This window comes from Amphibalanus amphitrite, unplaced genomic scaffold (assembly GCF_019059575.1).
Source record: "Amphibalanus amphitrite isolate SeventyFive unplaced genomic scaffold, NRLGWU_Aamphi_draft 000257F_arrow, whole genome shotgun sequence".
NCBI classification, from domain to species: domain Eukaryota; kingdom Metazoa; phylum Arthropoda; class Thecostraca; order Balanomorpha; family Balanidae; genus Amphibalanus; species Amphibalanus amphitrite.
The window spans coordinates 126,061-149,228 of NW_024881752.1; the positions used below are offsets into that span (position 1 = coordinate 126,061).

General features: G+C 47.4%; 2 protein-coding genes across 4 annotated transcripts in view; one reads left to right on the plus strand and one right to left on the minus strand.

Annotated features, from left to right (window-relative positions):
* On the minus strand, window positions 1-19,297 carry LOC122386595 (E3 ubiquitin-protein ligase TRIM37-like). 2 transcript variants are annotated; one of them, XM_043375921.1, is made up of 16 exons: window positions 19,059-19,297; window positions 17,487-17,625; window positions 8,438-8,700; window positions 7,885-8,095; window positions 7,395-7,541; window positions 6,970-7,139; window positions 6,534-6,638; window positions 5,522-5,626; window positions 4,716-4,895; window positions 4,243-4,357; window positions 3,760-3,990; window positions 3,428-3,536; window positions 2,993-3,168; window positions 2,505-2,688; window positions 1,829-2,066; window positions 1-1,492 (listed from the first exon to the last, which is right to left on the minus strand). In XM_043375921.1, the coding sequence occupies exons 2-16, from the start codon at window positions 17,553-17,555 to the stop codon at window positions 1,330-1,332; spliced, it is 2,466 nt and encodes an 821-aa protein (XP_043231856.1). In that variant the 5' UTR covers window positions 17,556-17,625; window positions 19,059-19,297; the 3' UTR covers window positions 1-1,329. The 2 variants fall into 2 exon arrangements, with proteins under 2 accessions (XP_043231856.1, XP_043231855.1); XM_043375920.1 differs by lacking the exon at window positions 19,059-19,297 and adding an exon at window positions 17,851-18,511.
* The window catches only part of LOC122386596 (TRAF3-interacting protein 1-like), a 24,157-nt gene continuing 18,759 nt past the window's right edge, over window positions 17,771-23,168 (plus strand). Inside the window, exon 1 of one of the 2 annotated variants that reach the window (XM_043375924.1) lies at window positions 17,771-17,790. The gene's annotated coding sequence lies outside the window, so the exon portion shown is untranslated. Of the gene's footprint in view, window positions 17,791-18,898; window positions 19,060-23,168 lie in introns of those variants that run through there. The other variant, XM_043375922.1, reaches the window with a different exon arrangement.

Genomic DNA, 23,168 nt, shown 5'->3' on the forward strand with positions numbered 1-23,168 from the left:
AAAAGCAGCATAAAGTGTATTTCTCTTCCATCGACCACACCGACCGCTGTTAAAACACGCACCGACGAGCCGTTTTGTCTATCGCTCCGACAGTTGGCCAACACACCCGGGTGAAACTCAGTACACCGGCTTAGATGCACAAATCAAACAGAGAGGGAATGACATTCAGCGTATCACAGCGAGACAAGTGGTCAGAACCGAGAAATTTCGCACGTATGACGGGCGTCTCCTAACCAGTAGCGACTCTCACAAACAAACTCAACAAAGAACGGAAGTTAAAGCTAACGATGACATTACTCTCACGCCAACATCTACGCACTTCTAAAAACCACTACGAAAACGAAACACAACACTTCTCAGCGAGCGGTAGCAGCTAGAATTTGAACATGACTGGTGAAAAGCGGCCAACCCTGCGCGGAACCAAGGACATGTGACAGAGATTGCACACCGTACGGCCCAGGGAGAACGCGAGCGGCGCGCTTCAAGCGCCGATGACTGGGTTGCACGTAGTATATCACCCGGAGTGAGGCTTTGAGAGGTCGCCCCGACAGTATCAAGGCCAGAGACTGGAGGAGCCTGCCCCCCCCCCCCTCCTCCCCACCCCGACCCGCACCGACCCCACATCGGAACACACATAGCATTGCACACATAATTCGGGTCTCGCCCACGTCCAAGTATAAGCATTTCCGCGGCTCTACTGAGTCCTTCATTCGCTCTCATTGCTCACTTGTTGGTCATCCGATCACACAGATCCACTTTGATGTCACACCCACTCGACGCCTTGTCCACATTTATCCACGTTCTGCCCACATCCGATCCGCCCTAGCATTACGAGCCACTTTCGCATCGTGCACGATCTTGTATGCTGTCTCTAACCGAGAAGCATCCGATGTGCAATAATATGAGATTTCTCCTTCAAGCTGAGCGTTTCGCTGCTACCATCCTACTAAAATGGGCAGTGCTCTGTGGCCGGACAAAATTTCGTCGTTATTCTGCATTCTGGAGCGGAATCGAGTAAAACTTTTAAGGATCAGGCCACCTGTTGCCAAGACGTCGCTATGACAGCTTCTATTTGTGCTCTTTGCCACCCTGGCGGACCTGTTTGACCAGTGATGGATCATTTTGAGCCCAAAGATCCCGGTACGGATGCCATCACGTATCCCAGTACCGCTCCTGTAACCCGTGTGTGCATTTCCCCAGACCCCATCCCCTCTTTACCCCGTGTTGGTTCACAAAGACCTCTTCTTCGACAGTCTGTGCACCGCCATACATCCCTCGCCGGGGTCAGTCTTCTTCTGTAGTGTCATTCTCCACGGCGAAACCATCCGCTCACTTGCCACCTGGCTCGGAGCTGCGCTCTCGGTCCGACACGGGCTGGGCGACCACCGACTGGGAGGGAGCCGCTCCAGAGGAGACCTCGGTGCTGGCCGCCGCCCGCGCCGGGCCCGGATTGGGCTCAGACTTGGCCGCTGCTGCTGCTGCCATCTGCCGACTGGTGGACGAAACGAGAGACGGTCAGTGAACGGGAACGGGACCACGGGTGACGGTGGCAAAACCTGAGCACGTTTATTTTGCGCTAAAAATATGTTTTTTAGTTGAAATCAAACAATCCTCACAGCCACGTCAGCGTATATAATCATTTCGAGCGGTAAGGTTAAATTATTTACCAGATATTAAGACTAAGACTTAAAAATCTGGAGCTGGCATTACGAGCTGAAATTGCATTTCAGATCCACAGCGTCACAATCGGCAGAAAAACAGCTATCAGAACACATATCTAAGCCAACCACCATCGGCCTCAGCCCTCACCGTTCCCCTCGCCACTCACCCAGGTCGCCAGGAGGCCCTGCCGCCGGCGGCGCGGGTCGGCTGCTCGCTCTCCGCAGTCAGGGTGCCACTGGAGGAGGACGAGCTCGGGCCGGGCCGGGCCGACAGCAGCTCGGCAGGCACGGGGTCCAGCGCCAGGCCCAGGTCCGACACGGCACCCACCGCAGGCGGCTGGTCGGACTCAGCGCTGGTCTTCAGACCGGAGACGCCCGGACGACAGAGGTCCGACGAGAGGTTCACTGCGGCGGGACGGAGGGGAGGGTCACATACAAACTGGGCGGTACAGATCAGAGAGGTTCACTGCGGCGGAACAGACGGGAGGGTCAGCTGTAAACTGGATGGCACAAGGCAGAAAGGTTTACTGCGGCAGGACACAAGACGGTATGGGTTACGTTCGAACACTCGAGTATGTAAATGTCATTCAGCAAGCATATAGTGATGTGACAGCCACTAAAATAAAATATAAATAATGTGCGACTATGAGCTAGACATAAAAACAATCTTCCGGCTCTGAGCTGGACAATTAGGGTCACCTCCAGTTATTTTTATCTTCTTAAAAATTGAATTCCTCTACCCCTCCCAAACTCACGTGCCACCAGTTGGTCAGCCAGTTTGGATCCGTCCAGCGCCCTGCTCTGCTGCAGTGTACCCCGTCCCCTCCCCCCCCCCCCACTCACGTGCCACCAGTTGGTCGGCCAGTTTGGATCCGTCCAGCGCCCGGTCCAGCTGCAGGGTGTGCAGTACGCTGTTGGCGGTGACCAGAGGCCGGCGCAGGGAACGCGACCGGGGCCGGGCGCAGGCGCGGTACCGGCCGCCGCTGGCCGACCGCTCCTGCATGTCCAGCAGGTGCAGCAGCATCACCTGCAACGGAGCGGAGTGAAGGGCGATTTGTAATAAAAACATGTCCAGTGAATGTATAGATTGAAGAGTGTGGTTACTTAAGCAATAGAATATACCGACAGATATGTTGAACTGATAAGAGGACTTATTGGGGATGGGATACACTTCACATGCGCTAGTGTTACTCTTCATGCGACCAGTTGGGTAAAAGATTATCTCATACATATACTCAACGTAGACCAAAGACACGATCCTATGTAAAATGTCCGACGTTAATTTCTTCGTCGTTATCTTCACTGACATCTCCGCTCCAGCCCTGCCCTACCTGGTCATCCTGCGAGGTGGATGTAGTGCGCGGGTCACAGCCGCCCACCGCGCCCATAGTATCAGAGAGTGAGTCCAGCTCTGCAGAGAGCAGCGAGTCACCGAGCAGGCTGAGCTGGCCCGAGCCGCGCAGCGAGGACGGACAGCCCGTCAGGGAGCGCTCCACGTCGTTATCGCCTGAGGACGAGTGGTTAGAAGGGAGTCAGAAAATAGTAGATGAGAGAGGCTCCGCGCGAGTAAACCAGACACCGAGATAGGTATTTGGCAACGAGGTTTGTGCTGTCATGGAAATGGTAACAGTGTGAAACATCACCACGAGATGGGTGTGAGACCATCACTTTTTTGTTTGTTGTTGGATTCATGAGATTACTCATCATTACTGGCTTTACAAAGTAGGTAACGAATGAACTGAGGACGTTCCGGTGTTGTTTATTACCCGACATGGCCTCATCATCGACGTCATTTTCGTCGTTGGAGTTCTCCTCGGTGTGTGTCAGAGAGGGCTCCAGAAACTCGAACACTTCGTGCTCTCCTTCGCTGATGTCCTGGAAACACATCGGACATGATGACTCCAATTAGTTACTCGTCACCTAGCAGAAGCTCCGATCGGCATTCGAGCGGAATATGGTGAAATACGGAGGATGTATTCTTTCAGGTTCCAATCAACAGCTGTGCAAGGGAGTTAGAGCTACAATCTTATCCTACTAAAAAGGCACTAGCTAGCTCATCACCGCACAACGCTGTGAAGAAAACATCCAAACCACGTACCTCCGAGTCGCTGGACGTATTGCTCTGCCTCTCGGCCTCCAGTTCCACCCCGACCGTCTCCACCTTCTTGTTGCGCGCCGGCTTGGGCCGGGGCAGCGGCAGCGGGTGCGGGTGCGGCGCCGGGCCTTTGATGCTGGTCGGACCCAGGCCGGCCTCCATCATCTGCTGGTGACAGTCTCCGGACGGCGTGCCCTTACCGCTGGCCACGCGGGTCAGCTCCATGGCGATACGCTGCCGGGGGAGAGCGGGGAGCGGTCAGTGGGCTGACACGGGGTTAGAGATGGGCGTTAAGTTGTGAGCATGGTCCATCAGCTAGAATAAAAACGGCCATGCATCAGTATTGATGATGATTAACAAGCCAAGCACGTCCGCAACATTAAATATCCTTATCAGCATCCCACAATAAGGATGAGATTTAACGTTCGATAGCTTCTTAGGCATTTGTGCTTACTGAAGAGTACCTATCTATCGGATGGTCCTTACCTCCTTGAGGTCGTTGATCTGGGCGACATACTGTCCCTGGATGGTCTGCAGCTGGTTAATGTACCACTGCTGGTCACGACACTTTTGGAAAAACGTCGGAGGCCGCACCTGGAACCTGCAACATAGACACGAGAATACGGTTAATATTCACTCGGTAACAATAGCTGGTAAGTGCTAGGAAATGAACAGTGATGAAGCAAGAGCAATAGGTTGAACTGATCAATCCAATCTGACTGTAAAACTTTGTGCAACTAAAAGAACACGAACTCACGAAAGCCTGATTCAGGTCCATCACAATTCTATTTGCATTTGCATTCTATTTGTCTATTTGCATCAACAATTAAACCCAAAGGATCGTATTCGTCCCTAATCTTATAATGCTTCTCACTACCACATCAATTACCTATCCTTTCCCCCACATCAACACTCGCTGCACCAGCCTCTACTCCCTCACCAGTCCCTCACCCACCCACCTCAGTATGAGTGTGTCCGTATCGGTGTTGAGGTAGCCCTCGCTGGCCAGCAGGTCGAGCCTGAAGAACCGGTTGTAGCCCCAGCACTCGCCCACCTCAAAATCAGAGGCAAACTCGCGCACAATGTTCTTGCTGGTATCGCGCGAGCCCTGGTGGATCATCTCCACGCGGTATTCGTATCTGGGGAGAGAAGAAGGAGATGATGAAGCCGAAGGGAAACAACAGTGCGGCTATTAATTGTGAAGCGAAACTTATGAGCTTCGCTTCTAAGGCTGATTGAGTACTGAGGAGTGAAAAATCCATCTCTCTGGTTTTCATCAGGTAAAAACACAAAGCAGAAAACTTCAAAACCATGCCCACCAAAAGTGGTGTCTGATCCTGTATGGATCAATCCCCGTGCACTATCACCCTCACTCAACAAATGCCAGTATTGATCAAACATTCATCGCAGCGACCGCGCCAAACGACATGAATGGCCTCAGGCGTTAACGACCGGATCCATCCATTTGGCGTCAATGGTAGCCGATGTCAAATGATCTTTAGTGTCGACATATCGACGTAGATCCATCATAAAAATACACTCACTTGTGACTAACATTTTCATACATGAGACGATCGCGGTTACGGTGCCAATGCGCTCATTTCACTTCATAGTTAAGTACTGTGCTCCTAAAATCAATTAAACCATGAATTATGTTCCGATAAGCTACTACAACAGTGCGTGCAGCTTGATCAATATCTTTTTGCCTTCATTATGGCACCGCGGCAGCGCAGCTGAGCCGGCGGAGGAGTGGAACTCAACTCACTTGGAGGTCTCCGGTAGGCCGGCGCTAAGCTCCAGGAACACGGAGAGGTAGTTGCCGCGGACCACTCCGTTACCGTCCGGGTACACCTTGAGACGCCACGACAGACTGAAACGACACACGATATGAGTGTAAATGTACAGGTAGTTGCCGCGGACCACTCCGTTACCGTCCGGGTACACCTTGAGACGCCACGACAGACTGAAATGACACACGATACGAGTGTAAATGTACAGGTAGTTGCCACGGATCACTCCGTTACCGTCCGGGTACACCTTGAGACGCCACGACAGACTGAAATGACACACGATATGAGTGTAAATGTACAGGGGACCACTCCGTTACCGTCCGGGTACACCTTGAGACGCCACGACAGACTGAAATGACACACGATATGAGTGTAAATGTACAGGGGACCACTCCGTTACCGTCCGGGTACACCTTGAGACGCCACGACAGACTGAAATGACACACGATATGAGTGTAAATGTACAGGGGACCACTCCGTTACCGTCCGGGTACACCTTGAGACGCCACGACAGACTGAAATGACACACGATATGAGTGTAAATGTACAGGTAGTTGCCGCGGACCACTCCGTTACCGTCCGGGTACACCTTGAGTCGCCACGACAGACTGAAATGACACACGATATGAGTGTAAATGTACAGGTAGTTGCCGCGGACCACTCCATTACCGTCCGGGTACACCTTGAGACGCCACGACAAACTGAAATGACACACGATATGAGTGCATCTTAGCACCCACTGCAACCATCACAGCCTGAGAGAACACAGGTGAGAGTATGAACAGCGCATACAGCACATACAAAGGCCACAAAACCCCGAAAAACGACGGCTGAGAGTGGCAGCATACCTCATTCACTACGACACTTGAAGCCTGAAACTGAACATGGCATATGTTTAACACTGTTCACGGAGTCTCCACACAGCTGTTCACTCACAGTCAACCACCAGTCCGGCCCCACTTTACTCTGTGTCGTTTCTTTACTCACCCACTGACGTGCAGAGGCGGCGAGTAGACCGGATCGGCCTTGCTCTGCAGAGAGCTGAAGTGGTACATGATGAACGTACTGCTGTCGTACGGCGGCACGATCTCACTGAAACGCAGACGCGGGACCACAGGTAAATCGCTACTGAAGGAAGGGAATGAATAACAAGCTGGTAACTGAAGACAGTACCAAGTTATTAATAAGCAAAACATGTGTATTAAACGTACTAAAACTTACATATCTACATCGTATGACTACGCTAAATTTTCCCGATAAAACGGAACAAGCTGTAGATGCAGCGTGCACCCAGAGAGAATAAACAATGCTCTCTTTCGCCACTCCCCCCCCCCCCCCCCCAATGCATAAAACCTTTTGTGGTGCCAACTGACAGCCGATCACATCAACCTGTCGCTCCCCGGAGCCACGGGCGTCAGCTCACCTCTGGAAGTCGGCGGGTACGGGGGCGGTGACGAACGAGGCCATCGGCTTCTTGTGCACCTGGTACACCATGTTGAGCAGCTCAGGCGAACGGGCGATCAGCTCGGAGCGGGCGCTGGTGTGCAGGCTGTGCTCGATCTCCTGCAGCAGGCTCTCCAGCTGCTCCGTCTCCTGCAGAGGACGGGGACTGAGTCAGGCCCTGGTGAGAGTCGGGGTCATGATGAAATGCCACTGATAATAATGAATTAAATCAAAAGGGCGTGATTGTACACGACACACATCCATCAGCACTCATTACTTCTCATTCATTCATTCCCATGAGACAGTCATCACCCACAACACGCAAGTCACCCAAACGATATTTCAGCACAACTAGTGCAAGTGCGTAGCGGCAGTATGCAGTGATCAAAATCTAAGGGCACGCACCTGGGTAAGCAGGTTCTTCTGCGACATGAGTGTCAGCAGCTTCTGTTTGAGCTGCGAGTCGAGCCGGGCGATCATCAGCTCCACGGCGTTCCTGATCTCACGGACACGCTCGTCCTTGGCGGCCCGCACCGACTCCACGTTACGCTCCTGGGAACACGGCGAGGGGTGCACTGGGTTATACGGAGACAGTGTGGCCCGACATCTACTCAGTTACGTACTTGAACAACATGCGTGTGCTATACAGATATGACACCCGGTAAATGAAGACATTAAAAGATTTTTGGTAAAAATGTACTTTCAACCACGTAAATAACGCTGGTCACTCGTAACGGTGACTATGGACCGTTATCTTACTTACTGACACTATGGACTGTTTGACCTACGGCGCGAAAGCTTTCTAGCTTATTAATGCAGTTCCGAGGGGCAGCAAAGATCGAGAGCGATCTACGAAGTAGTTCGCCATACCGTCCCACCTTGACACATCACTCACCACCTCCTGGACGAGACTGATGAGCTCCATCAGTCTCCTGCGCAGCAATGACACCTCGGTTTTGATCTGCCCCACGTGCTGCTCATACACCTCCTCCAGGGGTTTGAACACGTGTCCCGAGTGGGTTCCGCCCCAGAGCGCGCACTGGTGGCAGATGCACTCGCGGCACGTCCAGCAGTACACCGACATCTTCTCCTGGTGGGTCTCGCATCTGGCGGCGCACAGCGGGGATGGTTTACATGCAAACGTGCTTATTAAACGATATGTGACAAGCCGGACTTGAGCCAGTGAAACGCAATTAATGAAACACCTTTCCGCTCATTTATCCTATGCAATGAAATAAAACGCGTTAAAAACGTAAAAGTGTCAGGTTTGAAAGCACGCAACTTTCACGTTGCATCTCAGCTACCATGACAATGATACATTTCAGAGATCGGCCTCTAAAACACATAATCACAACAATGTGCCCCATCCATTCACCTATCACTATCCCTCCCCGCCCCGAGCACACCCATCCGTTCCCACCCCGCGACCCTCTGACGATTTTTCTCACTTGTCTCGCTCGCCGGTGTCCAGTTTGAGGTTGGCGCCGACCGCCTGCAGTGTGTCCAGCTGCTGAGTGACCTCCTGCACCCAGCGGCAGTTGACCAGCTCGTGTAGGTGCAGGCTGGCGCGGCAGTGCGGACACTGGCTGCGCTGCTCAGTCAGCCACCGGCGGATGCACATGTAGCAGCAGAGTTTGGAGCAGTGCGGGCACAGGTGGGCGTCCCGCAGACGGTCCATGCAGATGAAACAGCGGAACACCTCCGCCAGACTCTGAGACGGAACGGAGAGAAAGGGGCGGTCACGGAGGGCACCTGTAACATAGCAGGTCACGGAGAACACGGAGAGCGGGGAACCTGGCTTCTCAGCTGTCAAGGGAAAATACCGGAGAACAAGAATGGAACACACTGAAACGATTCGGAACGGTAATAAGATAAGTAATTGTGCCAGATGGATATGTTGTGATCGAAGACTACGAGTACAGCCCACATTCGTCAGGAAACAACCAAAACTTGACTTATACAGAATCAGAAAAGAAGCACACAATAAGATATTACGAACAAAAATGCCGACTCCTACAACGAGTGCCTTCAGCTCAATCGTCGTTTACCTCTTCGGGTGGAGACTTGGAGGCCATGGCGACACCGCACACGACCTACACTTCCTCGCCAGATGGCAGCTTAGCGACACAGTGACTGACTGAGCAAACCAGAGCGACACACCACGCGTGCACAGAGATACCAAAGATGTGGCGCCGGCAAAAGTGCCCCGAGCAGGATGCGGCCGGCACGACCCGGGTCTCGTCAGATGCACGAACTCTCTCGTGGAATGTGGATAAATGAACCAGATCAAGAGTGAGCACAGAAAGAAGATATAATATACGTGAGATAAATAACGGCGAATGAGGCTTGCGAGCACCGTAGACCGGTCTAGTCAAAGGTAGAATGGCCAATGATAGCCAGCGATTGCGAACGTCCCCCATCGGGCGCAGAGAGTACAGGGTGGCATATCGACCACGCAAAGGGCGACAAGCATTCACGGCGGCGATAGGGAGACGTGTCAGACGTGCGTGGGGTATTGCCGGGGCGCTATTTATCCGTCCCCGGGCCCACGGCGTTCTGTTGAATCGATAACCGGTGCACAGCCGGCTCATGCCTCGAACGATACGGCACTGACGCCGGGCATAGCGGCCGTTCCAGTACCTACGGCCTGGCTCGAGACTAAGCAGGGGCTGTACGATTCGAAAAAGTTACCGAGCAAATATGCCTTACTTCAGCACCTACAATCTACATACACAAACACATACATAGACCACTATATATCGATATATAGTGGTCTATGAGTGACACATATATGTGACTTTTCAAGAAATGGTAATGAAATCACTGAAACACTGTTTCCACACTCAATTAACAGGGAAATGATAATCTTATCATCTGGCAGCAATGCAAAGGTGGAATGTTCTAAGCACAGGTACCTGATTTCAAAACTAGTATTTTTCATGCTATCGTGAGCTCTGTTATGTAATTCTTCACTGGGCAAATGGGCTCCAGTTCTCATTCAAAAACACCACACAATTCATACCATACAACTTGGGTATGTAGGTCATAAATGGTGCCACAATACTGACAACAGCCAATCAACATCCAAGTGCCTTTGCTTATCATAGCTAATCAAACACACTTATGCTCAGAATGCTTTGCATGCTCAATTCTCAGAATGCTTTTCCTTCTGCACTACACTGCCAGGGGTTATAAGTCGATTGGGCATCAAAGAAATGATGAGAAGTGGCCTTATGGAAGAATGAGACATCCGTTTTCTGCACTGACAGGGGTTGGCCGGAGTTTTATGAATGGGGTGACCGATATCATGAAATGGATGTATTTTGTTAGAAAAATGAAACAAATGAGAAGCAAGATTGCACCAACATAATTCTCATTTGAATTCTTTATTTTCCTTTGTTAGGAGAGCTTGAACATTTTGAATGAGTGACTGGTTGTGAAGCCTGCATCTAGGTTGAACTTGTGTAATAACATTGTTGTAACCCCCAGGACATCTCAAGCCTTGAGCATTCAAGGTATGAATGTTGGAATCTGTCACATACCCACATAGCGTGAGTGAGGAATGCCCTACACTGCTAACTGCATTTGTTCTCTTCTACAGAAATACCAGATATGACCATATCTTCCAAAGGCATGGAAAGTGTATCATAGCAGGCCAGCCAAGATTGTGCCTGAGGCTGGATCCCACCCAGGCAACCAAACATGGAAATTGAGATAATCACCAAATGAATGGTCTTTAAGCGCACATTATTGTGGAAATATGTCCTTCTAAAGCCCTTGAAATAACTAAACATTCTTGCATTCTTCAGAATTGAGTTCTTAGGAACTCACAGAATCCAGCTCAGATCAAATAGCTCTGGATCCAAGATTCAGCAGGATCCTGGGCAGTGGCCATATGTGTAGATGAAGTATGGTTGGTAAATAGTAGGTTGGTAGGTTATAGGTTTTAGGTTGGTAGGTTGTAGGTTTGTAGGCTGTAGGTTGGTTTGTTCAATGTTGTAGGTCAGTAGGTAAGGTTAGGTCAGGTTGGATTGTTTTTTATCTTCACCATATTTCATCTGCACATTTACTGGATCCTGGGCCATGTTTTGCATGTTATGAACCTTGGAAGCAAAAAATTATCACACATTTGAGATGTTGATGCCAATATATGGGATGAATTGCAACATAGCATTGTAACTTGCTATATGTTGCCACTATCTCTGTGGAAAGCCGAAGGTAGAAGTGCCCGAGGCCAGGGAACAAGTCTGAAAGCAGCACACCACAAAAAATGCTTCTGCTTCTACCGAGTACCACATAACATTTAAGGGTAAAAGTATACATTGAGTCCGAGTGACTGTTAACCCTCGCCCGCACATGGGGGGGGGGGGGTGGTTGCCACCCCACCCCCCCCCCCAGGCAGTCTTTCTGCTCTGCACTCAACATTTTTAGAGCTAGAAGGCTGATTTTTCGTATAGCTGCTCGTCTATTCTTTCTTGATGTCCACTGAAAATTTCAAGTTTCTGTGATTTTTGGTTTCGGAGATATGACCTTGTTTTTCAGGTCATGTCATGACCCAAATGGCCAATTCTCAACATCTTGCGTTTGCCATGGGCCTTGTGAGCTTTTGACACCCTGATTTCGGCCTTTTTTGCCAGTCTTACCTCCCACCTATCATGGAACATGTTGTTCGACGATGTACAAGGGTCAAGGTCAGGGTCAAGGTCAACCTAGGTCATCTAAGATAATTGCGTTTTAGGCAAGCTGAATTTACTTTTTGTGAATTTTTTTGACTGCATTTTTGGTAAAAGCTTCTCAGATCATGATTTCATGTGATATGGACCCAAAAACAATCGGTGCACACATCAGTATACACACAGACACACACAGACATACAAACACATATAATTGACCTTGACCTAACTTGACCTGAAATGACCTCAGCAGCAAAATTCTGGTCGGATAGTTTGACAAAGAGGTTCTAGCTGGCTTGGCACCAGAAAACAGCCTCGTCATCGGTATTTGATAAGCAGCGCACTTGATATCTAACGGTGACCCAAAACAGCAACATTTTTTAGTTTGACCTGACCTGGAAGGTCAATGCCCGACTGGAAAAAATGCACGCTTTCGTCGAGAACTCGAGCGTAGTTGGGCGTTTGCGCCGAAAATTTTCGGCGTACTTCGGCGTAAATCGACGGCTTGCGCCGAAATTTTCGGCGTACTTCGGCGTAAATCGCGAAAAAAAACGTCCGGGGGGTGGCACCAACCCCCCTCGGCCGGCGAGGGTTAAATGTCTTCGGGAGTTAAACATCTTAAATATCACTTATCTTGTCTCGTGTTCGTCTCAGGGTATTTAAGTCATGTTCAGTGAACCTGATTGCGACTCTCCCACGGCGGGAACAGTTCACCGATCCAGAGTGAGGTTATGGATTGTCGGATCCCCTAGTTCAGATAACGTATGCTATCGTGTGCGTATTGACCGTTGTGATTCCTGTATTTCCGGCGTGTGGTTTGTGAGCGAACGCTGGCAATCGGTCCCGCGTGGCCTGGTATCTGCCCGATCCCATCGGCCGTGCTTGCACCATGCCTGTTGAAGGCCCAGTCAGGCGTCAGTCACCGGCTGGGCACTACTGCTGATCAGAGCCGGGCAACAAAATAAAGGTTACGTTATGGAACATGCCAGTGAGTTTGTGAGTCAGGAGATTTTGTGATAGCAAACCCTGGTGCTCGGTCCCGCATGGCCTGCTGATGTCTTTTGTCTGCCCGATCCCGTCGACCGTGCCAACAACCGTCTGTAGACAGTAGTCACTGGAAGACAGTCACACACACACGCCAGCCCCCCCCTCGACGAAAAGTGCGTGGCTACAGCCTGCAGCCATCAGTAAGCCTTGAAAATTTTCGGCGCATGAAGCATGGCTTGGTAAAATAATTTCGGCGCATAAACCCTTGCGCCGAAATTTCGGTGCATCACCTCCGCCGAGAACTTCAGCGTAGTGGAGGCATTTTTTCCAGTCGGGGGTCAATGACTGACCTGAGAAGGTAAAACTGGGTATCATTGGATTCGTCTCTTCCCAAAGAATCTTTTTGGTCTTTACTGCTAAGCTCTATCTCCAACAGGAACGAAATGGCGCGGGGGGGGGGGTGACAACCCCCCCATGTGCGTTCTAGGATGGGAAAATGGCATGTGCGGGCGAGGGTTAAAAGATAAAGTTTTCATATTCTTACATTATTTGACATCCTGAATCCAAAAATGATACTTATATGTCCTGGAAATAAAAGAAAAAACATAATCAAACCTGACCTAACCTTACCTATTTACCTACAAAGTACAACCTACCAACCTACAACCTACAAACCTACAACCTAACCTAGCCTAACCTACAAACATACCAACCTAAAACCTAAAACCTACAAACCTACAACCTAACCTAACCTAAAACCTAAATCAGTTGGGCAAACTAGGCGGCGTGAATCAAAATATGGAGGCATCAAAATATTGATTCTAGTGGGCGGAGCTTTGACCATATATGGGCATAGAATCAATATTTTGATTCAATTTGGGACGTTCCCACCTTCAGACGACCCGTTACGGCGGAAATAACCCCCATGACGGCGAGATTTTTCGACAAGTCAATACAAAAAACTTCCCCGCTTCAATTTTTCGCTGCATGGCTATCAGCCGTTTGTCGCGCGTACCTTTACGGATGGCATAAAGATTTCGCCGCCATAATTCAACAAAAACGTGCTGTTAAAACTTGCTCTGTTTATCATTAACGACAAGCCTCTGTAATTTTTTCATAATTTTGTCTAAAAGAAAATAAAAAATGCGTTATTTAGTTGTATAATTCATTTATAAGAAATATTCTTTTTCTTTGTATCTAGCCACGATTTCCGGTTCCCGCCATTTCGCGCCGGCGTCGTGGGTGTTTGGATGCAACGTAGTGCTCCCGGTTTTATTTTGTTTAAAGGAAATAGTTCACTTTTTAACATGGGTTTTGAACTGGAATAGCAGTTCCGTAGCTTGGGCTGAGACGAGCATAAATCAGGAGCTTTTACAGCCCAACGATCACCCTAGGCAAAGATATTCTATTTCTCGTCCCGAAAAAGGTGTCTTGCGTTGAGGATGTGTGCCTTGCATATATTTCCATCCAGTATGAAAAGAGCATGGGTCCCGAAAATTCTTCAGAAACTAGATAAATTATCTACGAGAACTCTAGAGAAATTCTCGTACTGATCAATTAGGACATTCAGGGGAACATTATTAGATCGAGCAGATCGCCCAAATGCCGGTGGCTGCGATAATTTCTCTGTTTCTGAAGAATTTTCGGGACCCATGCTCTTTTCATACTGGATCGCGTGTGCCTTACAGAAACTGAAAAGTTCTTCCTATATCAAAATATAGAGAAAAAAATCTTTTGTTATAAAAAGGTTTTATTTTCTTTGCTGATTATTTTGAACATAAAAAATAATAAATCGTTGCAAAAAAAATAATTTCGTGAAAGTGAACTATTTCCTTTAAGCGACCTTTTCTGAAGTGTAAGTAACAATGGATCATATTTTAAGATACTTTGAAGTGTGTTTTTCAATTTCAGGCATGTGATCTTAACGTTTCTTACCGAAAACTCGTTTTAAGAGATGGTTTTAGGAACATGGCGCGGTAGCGACGTCAGCGGCGCGGGACGCCTTCTCACTTTTCTGCTGTCTTTTTAAGCTATATTTTTTTGAAAATGATGTCTTAGGTGTAGTATTTCAGTGAAATATGATGTCCTTTAAAAGTTACGGTATAAATTAGTTACAAGAAGCCTAATGTTTTGTCTCACATGATAGAATTGTTGGGTGGACTCATGAAATGGGGGCAGTGCATGTCCAGTATTTTACATAATTTGGATGTTTTAGCCTCTGCTTGTGTCTCACTCACCCAATTGTTGCTACAACTTTAATTTGTAAGTGCAACAAAAGCAAGTTGCTGAATGGTGTAAGCCATATTTACATTATGCGTGATCTTCAAGAAAATTATGTGTCTAATGTACGTCAGTCCAGGGAATGCTGGATAGTTAATTTTCAGGATTGTCCATGCCAAAGTTAATTTTAGAGGCCAGTTTTATCAACACAAATAGTTGCATGCTGGAATTTTTTGCCTAAAGACTGCTTCACATATGGAGCGTTACATGATGGGCACGTAAACGGATAGGGCTGTACTGTTCATGCTCTGTATGTGAAGTAACTTTTAGACAAAAAAAATCCAGCAGCCACCTATTTTTCTGTTGGTACAGCTGGCCTCAGATCTACTTTTTTGGCAGAATTTATATAACTGCATGAGATGACAGTTGTTGGCGCACCTGGTGACGTTCAGTGGAAATTTAAGCGACATTAAGTATTTAATTTTTATTGAATATATTCTAAAATTAATAGTTGCTGAACAAATAGAATAATAACACATATAGTTTCCTAATCTATTGTCCACAAATGTCCTAATTATTGTGTTCTGTTCTGTTGTTTGCTGCAGGTCAACCAAGGCTCAAACACTGGTCGTTGCGGGGATCAGCTTCAGAGGGTCAAGGATGGCGTCTTGAATCGCTGTTCAGTCGACAGGCAACTGTATGACAACGCCATCCCTGTCAACCAGAGCGTCGACCGAAGAAGGGCGGCGTTGCGCGGACCTGGCCGCACCCGACCAACCGGTGGAGTACCTGACTCGGGCTGGGCGGAGACTACCTACATCACGACCTTTTGAACTTTGATCTCGTAGCGAGAAACAATATGACGTAAGGAAGTGTGTATGTGGCTGGCGGGGCCGAGGGTGAAATGCGCCACGTGTTTATCCTGCCGGATGACGACAGCGTCACCAACCTGTCAAAGAACGAGCTGGTGCAGCGCGTGATGACTGCTATCTCGTCCCTAGAACCGGAGTAGAAAAACGTGCGCATAGCCCAAATGAAGCGAACCAAAACACAGACAGGACTGATAGCTTTTCGGTCGAGAATGTTCTGAAGATGCTGATCAGTAGACCAATTGGTGACCGTTTTCGGTGGTAATATGGGATCTTGTGGTGTTCCAAAGCGACCTGCTTTGGGTGTGGACATAAGTGGCTCAACCTGACAGGATTGATGTTTTAGGTAGCCGTGCTAATCATAAACCCTATATTGAGTGTATCTGTACAAATTTTGTTTATATTTATTTCATGTATTTGATTCGAAACCGAAAATTGTTCTTTGTAAGTAGGCAACATCGAGACGTTGAAGTCATTCTCCAGACGTTTATTTGTTTTTCTTACCTGTCCATGGTATGTCTTATTGGTTAGGTCTCAGTTTCAAATATTATTAACTGCATGTTTTGCAAATACGTAGCCATATTGAATAAGAGACGTGTCCTAAAAGTGAGTATTGCTTTGCATGGGATGTGAGCATCAACGACAGGGCTTTGTGATGGCAAATGTGTGGCAATTGCAGGGATCTTTGTGAAATGTGTTATGAATATCATCGTATTATTTGCGAATGCAAATACATCCGTGTATCATATTTTCATTCAAATTGTGCAATTTGTGCAACGGGCTTGAGTATATTGTTCGGCGAAATATCTCTTACTGTACTCCACAGAAATGGGACGGGATACAGATGCGTAGAAACACATTCATGAACACGTGAAAGACGATAAGTTAACTTTTTTTTACTCAAAATCAATGCTACAAAGCAGGGATGTGGAGCCGTGAAAATGTCAGACGGCTTCGGCTCCGGAGGAAAAAATCGGCTCCAGCTCCGGCTCCGGCTCCGAGTAAAATGGTCGGGCTTCGGTTCCGGCTCCGACTCAGTACAACCCCTATACAAAGGTCAGCACGGCTCCCTTCACGCATTCCCTCGAAGGCTTGCAGCTTTGAGCAGGGAGCTAGGGTGAGTGCTGAAAATCCCTGGTCTACCGTGGGAATAAGGTCTAGAAAAAAATTACACGATCCTGTGCTGATAATATCTTCATGAATTTATTGAATTTGCATTATTTGCACACAAGAAACGTTCCATAAATCAATTTGAAGAGTGAAGTACATCTGCAGAAAGTCAGTTCGCAGAATCAATATATTGATAGACCAGCTGATTTCAGAATCAAAATAATGATTAGCCAGCTGTTTGCGGAATCAAAATATTGATTCTCGCCGGGATTAGCCGCCGTGATGAATCAAAATCTTGATTATTTTCAAGACGCTTTCCTAAACTAACCTAAGAGGTTAGGGCTATTGTTTCGTGCCTGGCGGGTAGCTTCAACGTTGCTCTTCATTTTGTGAAGAAACTATCTTGAAATTGTAGCCGGTTGCTGAAGAATTGACGTTTCTGTGATGGTCTGCACGTATGCCCATATATGGTCAAAGCTCCGCCCACTAGAATCAATATTTTGATGCCTCCATATTTTGATTCCCGCCGCCTAGTTTGCCCAACTGAAATTTTTTGCTGTTACATATTTGTATCAACAGCGTCACAATTATCCACTCGGACCTAATATATACTAATACCCATTTTAGTTTAGCCTTACCTCCACACTGTGTTCATTTTCCTTGGTTTCTTCAGGCTTTTTTCTCTCGGCAGGCTCCTCAGGATCCATCTTCACCTCTTGTTTGACTTTGGTATTAATTGCAAATCATTTCACATGGTATAGTTCACAAAAGCATGACCTGGAAAAGGAGCACAAACACTCATTCATCAGTCTTTCACGGCAGGACAAGGTGATAATAGATAAAGCGAAATCATAAATGACACAAAGAAGTCAGCACTGGCACTGAACTGAGAACTCAATCCCACCAGGCACCAGCCACTAGTTATCAAAACGGAGATCTCAGGCATTTATGAAATTTGTGAAGCATAGCAAATGGAGAAAGCTTGTCCCTAAGTTCACCTACCACGCCAAACGCTAAAACCTTGCACAGGCCTGGTCGGAATCGGCTGACAGAACTTTGTCAGCCGAGAATAAGCCCCGCCCACACCACGCTGCTGATGGGCTTGTTCATAATCGGCTGACAGGAAACGTCAGCCCAGATGGCGCTTAGATGCTAAGATGGCGCTCGACAGATAGGGTTGAGAGTTGAGACTTGAGGAGAGGTAGCATTTTCGCGCTTTTTTCAACGACTATCTTCCGTTAGTCGTTACATTATATTTCTGAGGTTTATTTGCCGAGGCTATAGAAAAAATTACAGGATTGATAATTGAGGCAGTGCTGGCATTTCGATTTGTAGGTACTGTTTTCAGGCTGACTCGCACATTGCGCCATGAAAAAGAAATAATTGCTATCTTTCGCGAAAAATATTTAATACAAAATACGTCAAAAACATCGTATATAAAAACTAACCACCTGCACTATAAAGCTGCGCTTTGACTTACATGCGCCACTTTCGAGCCACTTTGAATTTCGGCTGACGTGCTGCTGCCTTCTCCCAGCAGCCGAAAAGCCGGCTGTCAGCAGAGGTATGACGTCACAGCGCGGGAAGGCGTGATACGTCATCAATATCTCAACCAATCAGGGGCTTGGATCTCAGCTGACAACAGCACAGCAGCCGATTCCGACCAGGCCTCACATCTCATTCGGTTCATTCATTCATTTCACACGGATTGGGATTGGGGGATTAGAAACGAAATTTCTCTCTTCTTTTGTTGAGTATAAACTATTTAGCGTACTTTTCACTAATTTCTTTTTCTTCCCTAGCTTGATAAATTATAATCAATGGGCAACGAAAGTTATCAAACTTGGGCAAAGTAAGCGCTAAATAACATATGCATGTTTTTTCTTGCACTATTTGTGTTAGGAAATCTAAAAGTAGCTGAATTAAGCCTGCTACCAAAGTGCGAAAATAAAGTTACAAGTCAGATAATAGGAAGTTGAAGTAAAGCTAAACCCGGAACCAGAAATTCCTGCCAGCTGTTCACGACCCAATTATGATATGACATAAAACAATACATTTGCATCCTGTTTTTGAAACTTTTGACCTTAACATTGCTGGTAGCTGAAATTAAATGTTTCGAAATAAAATCTGTTGCGATTTTTATACTGAACTTGTTGCAACATAGCACAATTAGTATTCTTTCGCAACGGCAGAAATGGGAGCTGACTTACGGTAAGTGACGTAAAAATGAAATATTGGTATGTTTATGAGTCTACAGGTTAGATAGCTTAAAAGCAATAAAAGAATATCACAAAGCTAGCTAAAAAGTACCCGGAAATATAAAATTTGTGTTTCAAAGAATTTCACATTTGAATCCTTTTGATAAAGTGCTTGCCACAGCTGGTCGTTTCTATGGCAACGCCCCTGGCATTCTCCACAACACTGGGTGGATTCTCGGCACGTAAATAACAAAGCGTCTGGTCCGTCTGGTCCAACGTCTGGTCTTGCCCAGGGGGCTGTCATCCCGAGCTTTCCTATTTGCCGGGCACCCGGATCTTTAACATTACCCGTGACGTCAGCGGACCGGACACTTCTCAGCTGGCCTTCCCCGCAAATTTGGCCTTGAATTCGATTTTGAGGGTCACGGACTCACGGTTGTAAACAAGTTCATTTCCTGTTTCTTGCTTGTGTTGTACCTTGGTTGTACCCTCGAGTTGATTGTTTGAAACCATTGAAACTTAAATTGATTGAATGATTCAGGACTTGATTCAGGATGTCGTACTGTGCGGTGGCTACATGCCGAAGTTACCGAAGGACTGGCAAGTTCTGCACAAAATCGTTTTTTCGGTTCCCGAAGGATCCAGCCACATGTGCGACCTGGGTGCATAGATGTTCGAGGCAGGATCCTATAAATGTGTTGCAGGCAAGGATTTGCTCAGACCACTTTCTTGATTCAGATTATGATCCTTCCTACCTTGTGAAAGCATCCCTGATGCCAGGTGTGAGCCCATGTCTGAAGACTGATGCGGTTCCAACACAGAATCTGCGCAGTGCTGGGTCTTCGGGGTATGTATTTCATTTTAATGGATTTGATATGAATGCCAACTATTCAGTTGGTAATGTACTAATTCGAATCTTTCTTATTGTGATGGAAATTGTAACAAATTTATATTTGCTTTTGGATTTGCACTGTGACTGTGTGCGCTTGTCAGATATGTACCATGACACATTAATTTGTAAATTAGGTTGCTAGTAAGCAGGTAGGTACCAAGTTAGGTACCGCTACCGACATATTTGCATGATACTTGAAACATTTTGCATATCAATATAATCTGTGCATCAGTCACCAATGCTCAAAGCAGCTCACTGAAGTTGTGCCCTATTTGAATGTTGATGTAAATGGTGTTTTCACAGACCGGCGCAACAAAGCACTCGGGCTTCAAGGAGTGATCGCCGACAGATGAAGTCCCTTGCGCAGGACATCATCAACACTGAGGGAGCATCCTCATCTCTGAGTGATAGATCAAGGTGAGGAGATAATTGAATTTGATATTTTCTTTGTTAGGTGCTTGAACTGTCAATACAAGGGCCCTGTTTCACCAGTGATAGCAGCACGCTGCTATTACACGTGTCAAATTGGGTTTCCATGGAAACATCAACAAAGCATGACTCAGTCAATCTGTGTGATGTCATCAAATATTGCTGCTAGCATCTTCACGGCCATGCGATCAAACAAATGTATCAAACGCAATTCAACGAGACAGCAACTCTGGTCCAAACGAAGCTCACGGATTGCACGAAACGTCATTAGTGTGACCTCATCACATTACGTCAGCTCGTGCAATTTGATAGTAGGTAGCGTGCTGCTATCACCGGTGAAACAGGGCCAAGGGTTCCAGCAATCAGTAGTTTTGATAGAGACTGAATACACTCAGATGCTAGCTTTGAGAATGATGTTGCAATCAGACTCAGACTAAGCTTACCTCTGAATCACTTGAGTGGAAACTGTGGGCAAGGCTCTAAACCTGGGCCCTGTTTCACCGGTGATAGCAGCACGCGGCTATCAAATTGCGCGAGCTGACGTAATGTTCACGTTAGCTGACGCTAGCTGACATTAGCTCACAGTTGTGCAACTCTGAACTTATATTTATTCTATTGCTTTACATTACTCTGAAGAAGACTATTCCTTAACCTTCCAGGCAGGGGGAGTGGGGCCGGGGGGCATTTTCTTACATGGCCATAGTAAAATTGAGTTCATATTGTTTTGACTCTTGGTGACCTGACCTGTGACCTGAGGTGGTATTATCAGTGACCTCTCATAGCAATATATGCACTAGGAAACTGGCGCCCTATCGCTGATTTTCGATTAAATGCATTTTACTTGATGTTATATTGCATTCCCAAGAAGACCCGTGAACAGTTTATTTTTATTGAACATTTTATTTTTGACCTGACCTGTGACATCATCGGTAACCCCAAGGTCAATAAAATTGGATTTCCCCCGAAAAATTAGACAGGGCTAAAGCACGCTGTTTGATTTTGCAGATCCATCCAGTAGTTTCGGAGATATGGGGGAGGCAAAAAAGTCCCACCCCCGCTCGTAAGGTGGCCCGGAGGCCCACCGCCTGCTGGGTCAATTATTAATTTTCAGCTTAACCGTGATGATAATTCACCCTGAAAATGAAGCGCGCTGTTCATTTTTTTTATTTCAGATGCAAGAAAATACTAATGCTCTATTTCCTTCCCACAGATCTATCTCACTGGATGCTTCGAACCAGATGGAGTGGTCTCCTGCAGCTACGGATTTGCCGGCTGGCGAGGTCCAGTATCTGTCTCCCCTGGAGGAAGTGCAGAAGTTGAGCCAGCAAAATCGGCGTTTGAAGCTGCGCATGGAGAAACAGAAGCGGCAGTGGCGGCAAGAGAGACAGATGCTTCTGCGGAAGCTGCGAGTGGCTGAGCGGAAGGCGCACAAGCTCCAGAAACTGCTCAGATTGGGAGTCGTCACGGAAAAGCAGGTCTCGACTGTCCAGTCGGGTCACAGAGTGCAGTGGACAGCAGAGGACATCTCTCGGGCACTTGGACTGCGGTGCAGGAGCCGAAAGGCCTACGAGTATGTGCAACAAGTGATGCACCTGCCTCTTCCTTCCGCTGCGACCCTGTCTCGCTGGATCCGCGGCTTCCGCGTGACGCCCGGAGTAATAGAGGCAGCTCTCGCCGTACTGAGGGCAGCAGTCCAAGGTATGGGCGCCTTGGAGCGTCTATGTGTAGTGTCCTTCGACGAGATGGCACTGAGCAGCCGATACTGCTACGACGCATCAGCCGATCAAATCCTTCAAGGATCTAAACTGCAGCTTCTGATGGTTCGTGGACTCTGTGCTGCATGGAAGCAGCCACTATTCTACGAGATCGACTCTCCTATGACTAATCAGAAGCTGAACAGCGTCATCTCCGTGCTGGAGTCGCTGGGTCTGAGGGTGACAGCGGTCGTCAGCGACATGGGCGGAGCAAACGAGGGGATGTGGCGCTCCTCCGGCATCTGCGCCGACCGGACGTGGATCATCAACCCCGTGGACGATACCAGGTATTTCATTAGTGCCAACTTGAATCTCCTCTGTAGATCCAGAATCAATTTTGGCTTGTACTGCAATAACAATGTTAAACAGTTACAATTGTCGTAGTTTATTACGAAAATTATTTTTATGATGCATGAAAATGTAGTAGCTTCGTGATCAATAAGCCATTTAATGCTGTCGGTGACCGATGTGTTTCGCTCCACCACCCCCACTGAACCATACAGCATTGAGATAAGTGTTGTTGGAGGCAACTTTCAGACATATTCATGGACACCCTTGTCGTTAACGTGTGTGTCCGCATCAGTATAAAACATAAATGAATCTTGTTCATAAGGATCTTAAAATTGTTATCTTTGTATGTATGATTTCATTGCCATTTTGTCGATTGATCCCAGATACCTGACTGATCATTTGATGCTTTTCAATATCTTAACAGGTTTCAAGCAAGTGCAGTGGCGTAGTAAAATCATCCTATGAATTTATGAATCATAAATTATGTTTTCGCGGCATGGCCTTGTCCCCGATTCCCACAGATCCAGCCTCACAGTAATCTTAATCCTCACACGTATTGCATACAAAGTGAGCCTGCTGCCCGTGACCCGGTTAAAGTGACCATCCCTGATCCCACTCTAACATTAGTTTTGAGTTGAGATAGCCAAAATGGGGTCCCTGGCTTGCACTTACCGGTTTGAGCACTCACAAGATCGAGCAATGCCTCAAATCGAAAATATCTAATTTCAAAGTTGCAGCACTTGGATTCAGAGGGGC

What these genes read in the sequence shown, in the direction of transcription:
- LOC122386595 (XM_043375921.1), bottom strand. Translation starts at nt 17,555, where the DNA reads ATGGATCCTGAGGAGCCTGCCGAGAGAAAAAAGCCTGAAGAAACCAAG. An exon ending in GACACCGGCGAGCGAGACAA is followed by an intron (nt 8,096 to 8,437) that starts GTGAGAAAAATC and finishes GTGCGCCGCCAG; the next exon opens with ATGCGAGACCCACCAGGAGA. An exon ending in GTACCCGCCGACTTCCAGAG is followed by an intron (nt 6,639 to 6,969) that starts GTGAGCTGACGC and finishes TCTGCGTTTCAG; the next exon opens with TGAGATCGTGCCGCCGTACG.